General features: G+C 39.1%; 1 protein-coding gene across 10 annotated transcripts in view; it reads left to right on the plus strand.

Annotated features, from left to right (window-relative positions):
* Positions 1–2073: 2073 nt before the first annotated feature.
* The window catches only part of LOC110873901, a 31299-nt gene continuing 20343 nt past the window's right edge, over positions 2074–13029 (plus strand). For 7 of the 10 annotated variants that reach the window (XR_002555562.2, XR_002555565.2, XR_004864414.1 and 4 more), the window contains exons 1-2: positions 2074–2203; positions 2298–2435. Coding sequence is in view for 3 of the 10 variants with exons in the window: in XM_022122927.2 (XP_021978619.1) it covers positions 4163–5560; positions 5642–5899 (1656 nt within the window). In the remaining 7 variants the exon portion in view is untranslated. Of the gene's footprint in view, positions 2204–2297; positions 2436–4061; positions 5561–5641; positions 6046–13029 lie in introns of those variants that run through there. The other 3 variants (XM_022122927.2, XM_022122929.2, XM_022122928.2) reach the window with 3 other exon arrangements.

Raw genomic sequence — 13029 nt, forward strand, 5'->3', positions numbered from 1 at the left:
TTGCGTTTTAGGTAAAACACTTTTTATGTGTTTTCAGTCCATTGCGTTTTAGAAAACAGACATTTTAAGTGTATTCTGGCCATTGCGTTTTACAAATAAGTCATTTCTTTGTGTTTTTGGTGCATTGCGTTTTAGGTAAAACACATTTTTATGTGTTTTCTGGCCATTGCGTTTTACAAATAAGACATTTCTGTGTGTTTTCTGGCTATTGCGTTTTACAAATAAGTCATTTCTTTGTGTTTTTGGTGCATTGCGTTTTAGAAAAATGCCATTTTTTAGGTTTTTTTCATTGCGTTTTACGTAACTGGTGGTTTTTCTATTGCGTTTTACGCAACTGGGTTTTAATTTTTTTTTTAAATATAGCAATAGTATACTCGTTTTAAAGATTAAAAAACGCTCGTTTTTTTGGTGCAATTTTTATAAAAAAACAATGTCGTATGAAAGAGTTATTAACGTTTAAAAAATGGGGGGGAATTGGAGGAGAGAGAAACTATTAGCTTGGATTGACTAGAATGCTCTTGAACAAACTCACGCGCCTCTTTTCTTCTTTTCAAATTCCCTGATTTAATCTTAGCCCTTGATTAACTTAATGGCCGGTCAAGATCACTTCCTATCCTTCCTAGCCAAATAAACTTCCTGTTGTATCTCCACCCTAGTTTTCAATCACATAAAAGCAATCAAGTCATTAGTCATACATTGTGCTTTAAAACCTATAAACCCAGTGGGATCACCTTTTTAATTATTGTTTTCTAATCAACCGATTCAGTTTAAGTTATTTTCATGTCTATTTAAACAATCAATGATCAATTTTAGGTTTCATGTCTATTTAAATTTTAAACAATCAAAATCAGCTGAGGTTTAACACCATCCACTAATTCCTCATGAATTTGAAATCATACTTACCCTAGCTAGTTAGGGTGCTTAGAAATACACATTTGATATCTATTTTTTTTATCGTCCTTGACGTCCATTAAGTTTTACCTTTGATCACTAAGTGTTTTAAAATGCTTAGTTTGGAAACAATTTAATGCAAGTTATTTACATATTGTGCTTAGAAACACATATTTGATATCTGTTTTTTACGACATCGATTAAGTTTTACCTTTGATCACCAAGTGTTTTAAATTAAGTGCTTAGTTTGAAAACACTTTAATGAAAGTCATTTACATATAGTGAACCTGATGTTTTTTTTCATGGTTAGATGGGTCATGGGTGTGCCACCAGTTCCTTTGTCTTTCAAAACTAGTTTATTTTGTATTTTTTTTTTAATTTAGGTGTTTGCTTTAAAGAATTGTGAAGTGTTCTGATTAAGTCTTAAAATTGCTTTTAAAGCTTTTATAAGAAATAGGTAGATATTACAATACTTTAAGTATAGCTTACGTGTGGGCATGTGTAATGTTACATAATCTTAAAGAGATATATGAAATTCTTCCTAAATATAAGAATAAAAAAAAACTCTATACTTTTTAGCATCGTTGTAAAAGTAGGTCTTACGGGCCGAGTACTCATCGAGTCTTCGTTAAAGATATGGTGCCAAGACGATTTTTTTCAACTCGGCCTAATTACTTGGAATCGATCAAAGACGATCAATCTCAGCCAGGATAGGATTTAGTCGGTCAACTTGAAACGAGTTTGACATGTATTTTGTTATAAGTATCTATAAAAGTATGATTTTGTTATAAATATCTATAAAAGTATGATATTTGATAAACTTACTTGAAACTTAATTCTTTTTTTTTAACGGCCAACAGAATCAATCCCGAGTACTCTCGGGGCACCCACTGGACAAATGGAGTAATCCGAGAATAACCCGAGTTCACCACCAATTCCGAAAAAACTTAATTTTTTTTTAATTTAATATATCTAAGTACTCCCTGAGTACTAACAAATACTCCATCGATCGACGTTTGTAAGCGTCTAACGACTTCCATAACCATAGTTTTTTAAAATAAATTGAACTTATATACAAATTACAACCCTAAATAGGAAAGATAAAACTTTAAAGCAAAGATATAATTTAGGAAACTCAAGGCTCAAATCCAAAGGTACCATCAAATGGCCCACCTGCAGGCTTCATCATTCAGTATATGTTTCTTCTTCTTCTTCTTCCTAAATACCCCCACCCGCCAACTCCTCCTCTATCTATTCTCACTCCCAATTACACTTTCTGTTGGACCTCTGAATTCTAAAACACCAAGATCAGGTAAAGCTCAAATCTTTTTATATGTTTTTGTTGAATAAACTTTCAATCTTTGAGTTCCAACGTTAAATTCCTTACTTCTTGTTACAAATTTTAGTTTATATCATATCCACCGCCACCGTCACCGACATAATTTGGTTCATCTTCAAGAACCCTTTAGTGAATTATTCACATGATCACATCAGATCATACCTGTTCGACGAAATGCCTCAGTGAGTAATTTGTTGAGTTCTTGGTAAGTTTTTTTGTCTGTTTTGTTTTGTTCTTCTTTTTTTTTTATTTTTCTGTATGGTGGTTGTTTACCCTTTTAGAGTTTTAGCTATTCTTCAAATTTAGTTCTAAATAACAACTTAAAAAATTCAAAAGGAAACAAAAATCCCAATTCTTTCTATAAGTTTATAAGCATTCAACCTATGAAGTTCTACCCTAAGTGAAGAACTGCCGTTTAGCGCTGTAAACGAGCCAAAACGAGCCAGGGTGGGCTCTGGGTCGGCTCGTCTTTGAACTGAGCCGACTTGTCTGTTTTTTCTTGAGCGAACCGCAAACTTTCTGGACAACTCTGCCTGCTAGCATTAATGATCATTAGTTTGGAAAGAATAACAGGTTTTTTTTTACCATTTATGTATAATTAGTTATCAAAAGGGAAGCAAGTTCTTTCTTGTTTTATAAAGTTAAAGCACAGCTTGAATCTGGTCTATTGTGATTAATCTATCATAGAATAATTAATTACTTTGACAACATGGTAGGCAAAAAAGAAAGTATCTTTTACACTAAACTAAAATAAAAGTAATTAAAATAAAGGATGATAATAATGACACAGTGTGGTTCAAGGCCTTTTCCTCACTCTTTCTGTTTTTAAATGTTTATTCAGTTTTGTTCTTCATCATAAGGGAATCTTTTTTTTATGGGTTGTCTTTATACTTGTATTAAGGATTTGTAAGGCCCACATTGTTCTCATTTTCAGTGTCTTTTTGTCCTTTTTCATGAACAATAGCTTGTCTTTATGCTGCTGGTATGCATATTTGTGATCTTAAACACCCAATGTGCTCAGTTTGGTGAACCTACTATGCTTGTACATTTGTACTTCACTTGTTTGTATCTAAAAACCTAGTAATTCTAGTCAAATTATATTGGGAATCAAAGTTCTATATAATGTGTCTAAATTAGGATCCACATGTGTTATTTGTGTGAGTTTAGAACTTTAGTTTACTTGGTGGATCTTATTTAAAATCTTGTTTGGAGCCAAGGTGATTATACTTTGTAGAAGCATTCGTTCACGGACTTATATCGTTATATGTCACTTATGTTGTTAGTTTGATAACATAATAACTGATGCGGGCCCAAGTGTGGAAGAGCGGGCCATCTTATACTTGGAGGCCCAAAATCGTGTAACAAAAGGGGCTTCATTAAAATGGCTCTAACTTGGGCGACAGGGGTCCGTTTTGGGCGAGTGACCAGGCGAAACAAACGTGAGAACGAGCTCCATCTTGCTGCAAATGCCTACGGCGGTTTGGGTCATCGTCCGGGCCAAAAAACGCTTATTTCTATTAGTTATTTACGTTTTTATTGTTTTTTTGAAGTGTTTTGGGCATTTTGTTTTTGGGCTTGTGTTTGGCCCGTTATCTTTTTGAGGCCCATTTCGAATTTCGGTTTCTATTTATATGTCCCTCTAGTAATATGAAAAAGCAGACTTGAATTTTGACATAACTCATTTTTCACTTCAAATTCCGTGCCTTTTGGGTGGAATCTTGGGGGTTGGGGAAGAACTACACGAGTATTCTTAGAATCAACGTGTTTGATCTTCGTTTCCGTATCACGTGCTACATCAATAACCTTATTATCAATATGTTAATCATCGCAGCTATGAAATGAAAGCAATACACCTCTGTTCTTTTGGCGTGGAAATAAAATTTTGTTGAAAACCGACATCTTTGTTGGTCTGATGTTTAAAAACTACTAGATATGGCATCGTCAGCGTCGGCGTCTTCAAATCACAGACGAAAACATGTTGCAAGCGAATCTATGGAAATGGAGGAAATTGTTAAACACATGTCGAATTTGCCGAGTTATTTAGAGAGAGGAAAGCCGATTCAAGATAGAGCTTTGAACTTTGGTGTTTTGGACTGGGGGCGTTTAGAGCAATGGCAATATCATCATCATCATCATCATCACAAACAGGGTGTTGTCGGAACCAACAAACATTCGGCATCTAGCAGCGTTTTAAGCAGTGGATCATCTCTCCTATCTCATTTGAACATGTCTCATGAGGAGATTTCCACTAAAGATGCTCCGGTTAATCACTCTAGTGAGAAGAAAACTACCAACCAATCAAGAACGAAAACGACCGAATCAAGATCATCAGTCGATATGGGAACTTTTCAAACAGCATCATCATCATCATCATCATCATTGTCGTTTTTTTCAAAGGGGAAGATGAAAATACAAGATGAGTTGGAAAATGAAATTGGGAATCTGCAAGATTCGTCTTACGGACACAACACTGTACTCCTTAACGCTGAAAAATCTGAAGAAATCTATTCAGATTCGAATGAATCAAGTTCTAAAAGAAACGCTAGAAAACACCGGTTTAGAATGATCTTTAAGTCTGAAGCGGCTAAACATCCGATTTCTCAAAATCTAACTGAAGATTCAAAAAATAAAGAAAAAGTGAAGACGGGTCTCGGAAATTGTAAGGAAGTCAGAGTTGATAATTCATGTGGGAATGAAATGAATTTGTCATCATCAAGAAAACAAGCTCTTTTTCAAGTGGCGGTTAAAAATGGCCGTCCTTTATTTACGTTTGCCGTTGATGATACAAACAACGATATAGTTGCAGCAACGGTAAGAAATTTATCCGGGAAAGATGACACAAACAGTTGGATCTATACGTTTTTCACGGTTCATGAAGTTAAGAAAAAGAAAAGTGGTTGGTTATACCATGGTTCTAAAGATAAAGACCATGGTTATCTCCCTAATGTAACAGCCCAAATGAAGGTTTCAAATCCTACTGATTGTACCACTAGGGAGTTTGTTTTATCTTCTGTTGACTCGGGTCAACCCGACCACCAAATCCTGGATGTCCAGCTGGAAAATGAGCTGGCAGCTATAGTTGTAAGGTTTCCAAGAGAGGAGGATGATGAAGAGGATCATGATTGTTTTAGCATGACGGTTATTCTACCTGGCGGTCATCATAGTATACCAAGAAAAGGAGACCCTTCACCGCTAATCCAACGGTGGAGATCTGGTGGCAGATGTGATTGTGACGGTTGGGATGTCGGCTGCAGATTGAGAATACTTACTAACAAGGTCCAATCTCATAGAAGATCAAACCCACCTGAAAGTTTTGACCTTTTCCTTCAGGTTTGTTTAATTTCAACATTTACATTTTATAACATTTAGTTATAAATTCTGATGATTTTCATGTTTTTGTTTTAATCACAGGAAGATGTTACAAACGAGAGACCCTTCTTCAGTCTTTCACCAGTAAAAGAAGGAATATTTTCAGTCGACTATAGTTCATCATTACCACTGCTACACGCGTTCTCGATCTGTATATCAGTCATCGAATGTAGAAAATCGTCTCGTTATACAGAACTCAAAACATATGTTGCCAAACAAGTCGATGATGACGTGGCTCCTATAAGCTATGCTTCACTTCCACTTGTTTCTCCTGTTGGAAGGATCCAGTTAGATATATAAGGCAGTTGCTGCATTACTTGCAGCAATATTATGTAATGAATGTATTTGCATCATTTCATGTAATCAGTTGGTTATATCTCCTCATAAGTATAGTGGTTGTTAATTAATCCAACTTAATTAAGTCTACCCCTTAATTCTTCAATCAAGAGTTTCTTCACTTTCTTCCATCATCATCAGTAAATCTGACCAATAGCAAAGCTAAGGTAGGGTCTGAGAAGGGTAAGATGTAGACAGCCTTACCTCTACCCCGTATGCATAGAGATGCTGTTTCTAGTGAGACCCCGGCTCGATCTTAAAGAAAGTCAATACTTGCGTAACTAAATATAGGATGCAATGAATATGACTTGTGAAATACTTGCCTAGCATTTTGAATAAATATCATCAACATTCGTGTTCGTCAAAACGTATAAATGTAATTATAATGTAATCATGATTATGGATTTATACGAATGTTTGTCATGCATGCGTGTGCGCGCACACACACATATATGTAAACAACGGCAAAAAAAGCGACACCTCATTTTTCTTATAAAACTAATAATTAGACTCGCATGCATTGTAGCACGAGTACATTGCAAACATCGAACAGATTAGTCTAAGCGTTATGTGACGTGTTAACCATATGAAAATGCACGTTTTGACGTATCCGCTTTAACTCAATAGCACTGTGTTTGAACCAAACTGTAATGTAATCGAATTTATACTATGCAATCATAACACATTTATATGTGACCATAATCATACATAGAAAACATACCAAACTTGTAATCGAAAGACAACTTTTACCCCTAGCTTGTTGCAGCGAGGTCGAAACATAGAACTGGAAACGTACATAAAATAAGCACACAATTATATTTGACCTGACTTGCTTCCAAAAAAGTTTACGTCGAAAGTAAACCAACTCGAATATATACCGACACAAAAATAAAAGCATGTCTGTAAAAATAGTTTTTTAGGCAAAGGAACGAAAGGAGTAAACTGGGAACTTTAGAAACTCAAGTGAGTTGACAATTTTCAAAAGTTGAGGGCTTGTATGGTGGGTGTAAAAGCAGGGACCATTTTTGTAAATACAATGGGACTTTTGAGGAGGTTGTAAAATAGAATAACAGTATAGGGTTAAAATTGCATTTTCATAAGTTAAGGGATTATATGGTGGGTGATTCTATTTACATCCAACTTTTTGGTTATTTACATCAAATGATGTAACATTAATAAATTCAAATTTGTGTTTTTCTGTTATAACTTCCGATATAGAGTAAATTACAAGTTTTGTCCTTTATGTTTACATCAAATTGCAGATGTTGTCCTTTGGCCAAAAGTTTACAGGCGGTTTTCTTAACCTTCAGAATCTTGCACGTTTTGTCCTTTAGGCCAAACCTGGTTAGAAATCTTAGTTAATTTTTGTCATGTGCGATGCACACGAGGGTACAATGGTCTTTTTCCCTCTCTTTCTGTTCCCCCATTTACAACCAAAATAAATAAACCTTGATTTAAAACCTAAACCAAAGTCAAATAAAAACCTCAACTGAATTATGTTGAGGTCAGAAGAGGAGAAAGAAAAGGTAGAATGGATGTTGAAGGCATAAGCATATTTAGAGATGTAGATTGAGGAGTGTCAAAGAGATCATCATACGGCTCGTTTCACATCAGCTTCTAACATGTTAACAATTGCAACAAGTATTTAATTGTTACCGTTAGAGTTTGTATTATGAAAGGCTCGATGCCTCCTCTATCTCATTAATCAAATATATAGCCAAAAATACAAAGCCCTAATCTGACTAGATACAATAAATATGGAAACATATATTATACAAAATATATACGGGCTATTACACCCCCGCAGTTGAAACGGGAGGTGACCGGATGTTGAGACTGGATCGAAAATCGTCGAAGAGAACCCTTGGCAAGCCTTTAGTAAATATATCTGCAATCTGGTGACGAGAAGGGACGTGCAAAACTCGCACCTGACCACGTTGGACTTGTTCGCGGACAAAGTGAATGTCAAGCTCAATGTGTTTTGTCCGCTGATGTTGAACCGGGTTACCGGCTAAGTAGATGGTGCTAACATTGTCACAGTATACCAAAGTTGCTTTAGTGAGAGGATGGTGTAGCCAGAGTAGAAGATTCCGCAACCAACAAATTTCGGCGACTACGTTAGCAACTCCACGATATTCAGCTTCGGCACTAGAGCGCGAAATGGTAGGTTGTCGTTTTGACGACCAAGAGATGAGGTTTTCGCCGTAATAGACGCAATAACCACTTGTGGACCGTCGAGTGTCTGGGCAACCGGCCCAATCGGCATTAGTGTAAGCAAGTAAAGATGGATCTTTTGAAGGGCCGAGTGTAAGACCATAAGAAGTCGTCCCTTTTATGTAGCGAATTATACGTTTCAAAGCATTCAATGATCAGTTTTGGGCGCGTGCATGTACATGCAAATTTGTTGTACCGCGTAACTGATGTCAGGCCGGGTGAAAGTGAGGTATTGCAAAGCCCCAGCAAGACTGCGATATAGGGTGGGGTCATGAAAATCATCACCCGAAAGAGCACTCAATTTAGAGTGGGTATCAACCGGAGTGGTAACCAGGTTACACGATTGCATACCGGCGCGCGAAATAATGTCTGTAGCATAAGCTTGTTGAGATAGAAACATAGTGTTGCGTTGCCTACGAACCGTGATGCCAAGGAAGAAGCTTAGAGGGCCAAGATCTTTCATTGCAAACTCTTTTGCTAGACGAGCCATGAGTTGATGACGTAGATCATCGCTAGAGGTGACAAGAAGAATGTCATCCACGTAGAGAAGGAGATACACGGTGTGATGTCCATCGTGCAGGGTAAATAAAGAGGCATCACACTTACTCTGTATAAAACCCAAAGTTAAGACATAATCGGTGAATCGTTGGTACCATGCCCGTGGAGCTTGTTTCAAGCCGTAAAGTGACTTCTTGAGTCGACAGACGTGGTCCGGAAAACCCTTATGACGAGACCCCATCGGTTGATGCATGTAGACGGTCTCATGTAAAGTACCATGTAAGAACGCATTCGTCACATCAAGTTGATGAACAGCCCAAGATTGCGATAACGCAATGGATAATACGGTGCGAATAGTAGCCGGCTTGACAACCGGACTGAATGTCTCGCCACAATCAATACCTACCTGTTGTAAACGGCCATCACAAACCAGTCTTCCTTGTAACGTTCTAATGTACCATCTGATTTGAACTTGTGTTTGAACAACCACATGCTACGAATGATGTTCATATCCAACTGTCGTGGCACAAGATCCCAAGTCTCATTTTTAATAAGAGCATCGAATTCGTTAGTCATGGCGTTATACCATTCCGGTGTGGACAAGGCATCAGTGGGATTTTTGGGTACGTGTTTGATGGTCGGAGTGCTCGAGGAGTGAAGGTTGAGTTGGCGTTTTGGTTTGCGGATGCCGTCCATGGCACGAGTGCGCATGGTGCGACTAGGTTGGGCTGAGGGTGGCGGTTGATGCTGGGGTACGGACTGGTTGATTGGTGATGAGTTAGGTTGGGCCGAGGTAGAGGGTTGTGACTGGTTGGTTTGTGGTGAGCTAGGTTGGGCCGAGGTAGTGGGGTTGGGAGACACTGGGTTTGGGGCAGAGTAGACAAGTGTGAATGCATCGGGCTGGTGTTGTTGGGGTACGGTTACAGGCGTTGGTGGGCCGGTATTTGGTGGAGTTTGGGCTGGTTGGTGGTTTGTAGGTGGGAACATAACCGAAGGCCAATGAGATGGATAGAGGGGTGCTTGGAGGAAATCATAGGTAGGGGGCGGTGAGAGTGTAGAGGCAAAGGGGAAGGTTGTTTCGTCAAAGACGACATGTCGAGAGACGATGATTTGTTTGGTTTGAAGATTGAAGCACTTGTAGCCTCGGTGATTTGGTGGGTACCCGATGAAAACACAAGGATAGGATCGGTTTTCAAGTTTGTGAATGGTAGGCGAGGGGATAAGTGGATAACAAAGACACCCAAAAACACGTAAATGATCATAGGTTGGGATTCGATGGTAAAGTAGTTCGGTGGGCATTTTGTTATGTTGGTTTTTGTGGGGTAGGATGTTGAGCAAGTAGGTTGCGGTCTCAAGTGTGTGATCCCAAAAGTAGTTGGGAAGGGATGCATGGGCTAGGATGGTGCGAATCACATTATTAATGGTGTGTATTTGTCGTTCCGCCTTACCATTTTGTGACGATGTGTGAGGACATGATAGACGAAATTGCATGCCATGTTCATGAAAGAAAGTGTGAAAAGAAGAGTTCACATATTCTTTACCGTTATCACATTGAAAAGTTTTTATATTCTTTTCGAACTGGGTTTTAATGTGTTTGTGTAATTGACTGAAAATGGAGTGCACTTGTGATTTTCTAGCTATGGGGAAGGTCCATAAAAAATTCGCGAAGTCATCTAAAAATAATATATAGTAGCGATGACCTCCCGAGCTAAGGACGAGAGATGTCCACAAGTCACTATGAACGATGTCAAATGGTTGAAAAATATGGGTATAAGAACTAGCAAACGGCAATTTAATACTTTTACCAAAAACACACGATTGACAAATGTCTTTATTCAAATTACTAAAATTAATGGAACAAGAACGTTTTAAAGCTTGTAAAGTAGGTTGTCCCGGGTGTCCGAGACGATGATGCCATAACTTGGATGAGATTGCAGCAAAGGTGGAGGGCTTGGTGGTGCTTCCCGGTCCGAGCAAAAGTGGGTATAGGTCACCGCTGCTGTTGCATCGTAGGATAGGGATCCGGGTCTTGTAGTCCTTCACAAGAAAACCAAAGGGGTCAAATTCGACGGAGACAGAATTATCGGTCGTAAATCGACGAACAGAAATTAGGTTTTTAATGAGTTTAGGGGCATATAAAACGTCTTTAAGAACAAATGGTGGAAAAGGTGGTGGTAGGATTTGTGTGCCATGTCCAACAACCGGAATAGTGGAGCCATTACCAACGACAATATCTTGTGGGATGCTATTATTAAAAAAAGATTTGAAATTACCTTGTGTGTTTGTCATGGTTGCGGTAGCTCCAGTGTCCATGTAAGAAGTGGGGTCTTGTTGTTGAAGGGACATGGTGTACATAGCTTGCTCTATGTCGGTTGGTGTGTAGGCTGCATGATGAGCTTGAGTGGGCCGAGGACCAAGGAGACCGTTGGAAGAGGTACTAGAATTAGGCTGTGGGTTCATTGTTGGGTATGGACATGGGGGTGCGGCCCATGCTTGCTGTTGAGCGGCCCAAGGGGAGGCGGCGACCCACTGTTGATTGGACCAAGGGGTGTAGGGTGAGTTGGGCCATGGAGTCCATGGAGCTGGTTGTTGCCAGGTAGAATTATTAGAACCTCGACCCCTTCCCCATGAGTTTCTGCCGCGACCCCGGCCACGGTAACCGCGACCCCGTCCCCGCCGATCATTCTGAGAATCTAACCGGTACTCGCTGTTAGAACCCGGGTTCGCTGAAGCGCGTGTTGTGTTGGCATTTAACGCTGTACCTGCGGTTTGGGAGGCTTGAAGAGCCTGCTCAGCTTTACGTGTTTCAACCATTATTAATTTTGAACGAGCGTCATAAAAACTTGGCAATGGATCCTGGTTTTGCAGTATGGTGGCTATGCCTTCGTATTGTTCGTTAAGACCACTAATCAATTGTAAAACTAAGCTTTGGTTATCTACCGGTGATCCAACACTAGCCAATTGATCCGCCAATACTTTCAGCTCTTGACAGTAGGCGGATACACTTGAGAAACCACTAAGACCATGTGTAGTGGGGCGTTTTTTTTTTAAAAAAATTTCAAAAATAACGCCCGAAAACGCCCACCCCTCCATTACATGGGGCGTTATAATAAAAAAAAATTCAAAAATGGACCCTTGGCGTTATAATGAAAACGCCGGATACTTCCAATGGTGGCAGGGAACAAGTTTGACTAGCCAATAGAATTAAGGTTGCTTTTTCTTTTTTTTTTTTTTTAATAATTGGAAGGGGCATTATTTGGGCATTATCCCCACTACACCACTTTATGCTATAACGCCCCATGCTGACTGGGTTGCCACATGGCGCAAAACGCCCCATGGTGGGGGCATTATAGTGTATCACCACTACACATGGTCTAAGACGGGTATTAGAAAATTTTTGACGCAGGTGAATAGAACGAGCACTTTTGTTGTCCTGAAAAATATTTTCCAAGGCCACCCATGCCTCATAGGCTGTTGAATTTGGTTCGAGTATAGTGTGCAATAGGTCACTAGAGATTGTACCGTAAATCCATTGTAATACAATGGCGTCCAGGTAGTCCCATGAGTCATCAACTGTCTTTGGCGCTGTGTCTTTGTCTTTGTCTTTGTCCGTAGTCTTTGAAGAAGAGGACTCGGCTGGTGGTTTTGGAGACAGATGGTCTAGTACACGGTTGGCACGACAGGCGATACGGAAAAGCTCGCTTCAAGAGTTGTAGAGGTCGGTGTCCATCTCAAGAGTAACCGGGATTTGACTCTTGATGTTGTTCACAGTGGCGGCTGGATGAAGTTTCTGATCCATAGTTAACGGCAGCAATAATATAGATAGAGATAGAGGAGATTGATTATCGTATAGAAGATTGGAAGCAGTGTAGCAGGGAATCGGAAGCAGTAGGGTAGGGAAGAAGAAGGTGAGATCGGCGCTAGGGATAGGTCTGGTCTCGTGATACCATGTTAGAGTTTGTATTATGAAAGGCTCGATGCCTCCTCTATCTCATTAATCAAATATATAGCCAAGAATACAAAGCCCTAATCTGACTTGATACAATAAATATGGAAGCATATATTATACAAAATATATACGGGCTATTAGTTACTTTCTATTCAAGAAAATAATATTAAATAGTACTACAGTTAAAATACTTTATTATTTGTTCTACTTGTTATTTATTTTCAGTCAGGGTACACGTACAAAGATCGGAACAACAGTCGCTATTGGGTGATCTTCCATAAGTCATAAGACCATTACTCATACTCACCTTGGATATAATGGGCCCCTTCAGTTAGCCCACTTACCCAACTTAATCGGCCCACCAATCAGCCCACTATGGCATTCCAAATTTAGCCTACATTATTCATTCCAAATTCAGTACACCATAAAGTGT

This window comes from Helianthus annuus, chromosome 8 (assembly GCF_002127325.2).
Source record: "Helianthus annuus cultivar XRQ/B chromosome 8, HanXRQr2.0-SUNRISE, whole genome shotgun sequence".
Lineage (NCBI taxonomy): Eukaryota > Viridiplantae > Streptophyta > Magnoliopsida > Asterales > Asteraceae > Helianthus > Helianthus annuus.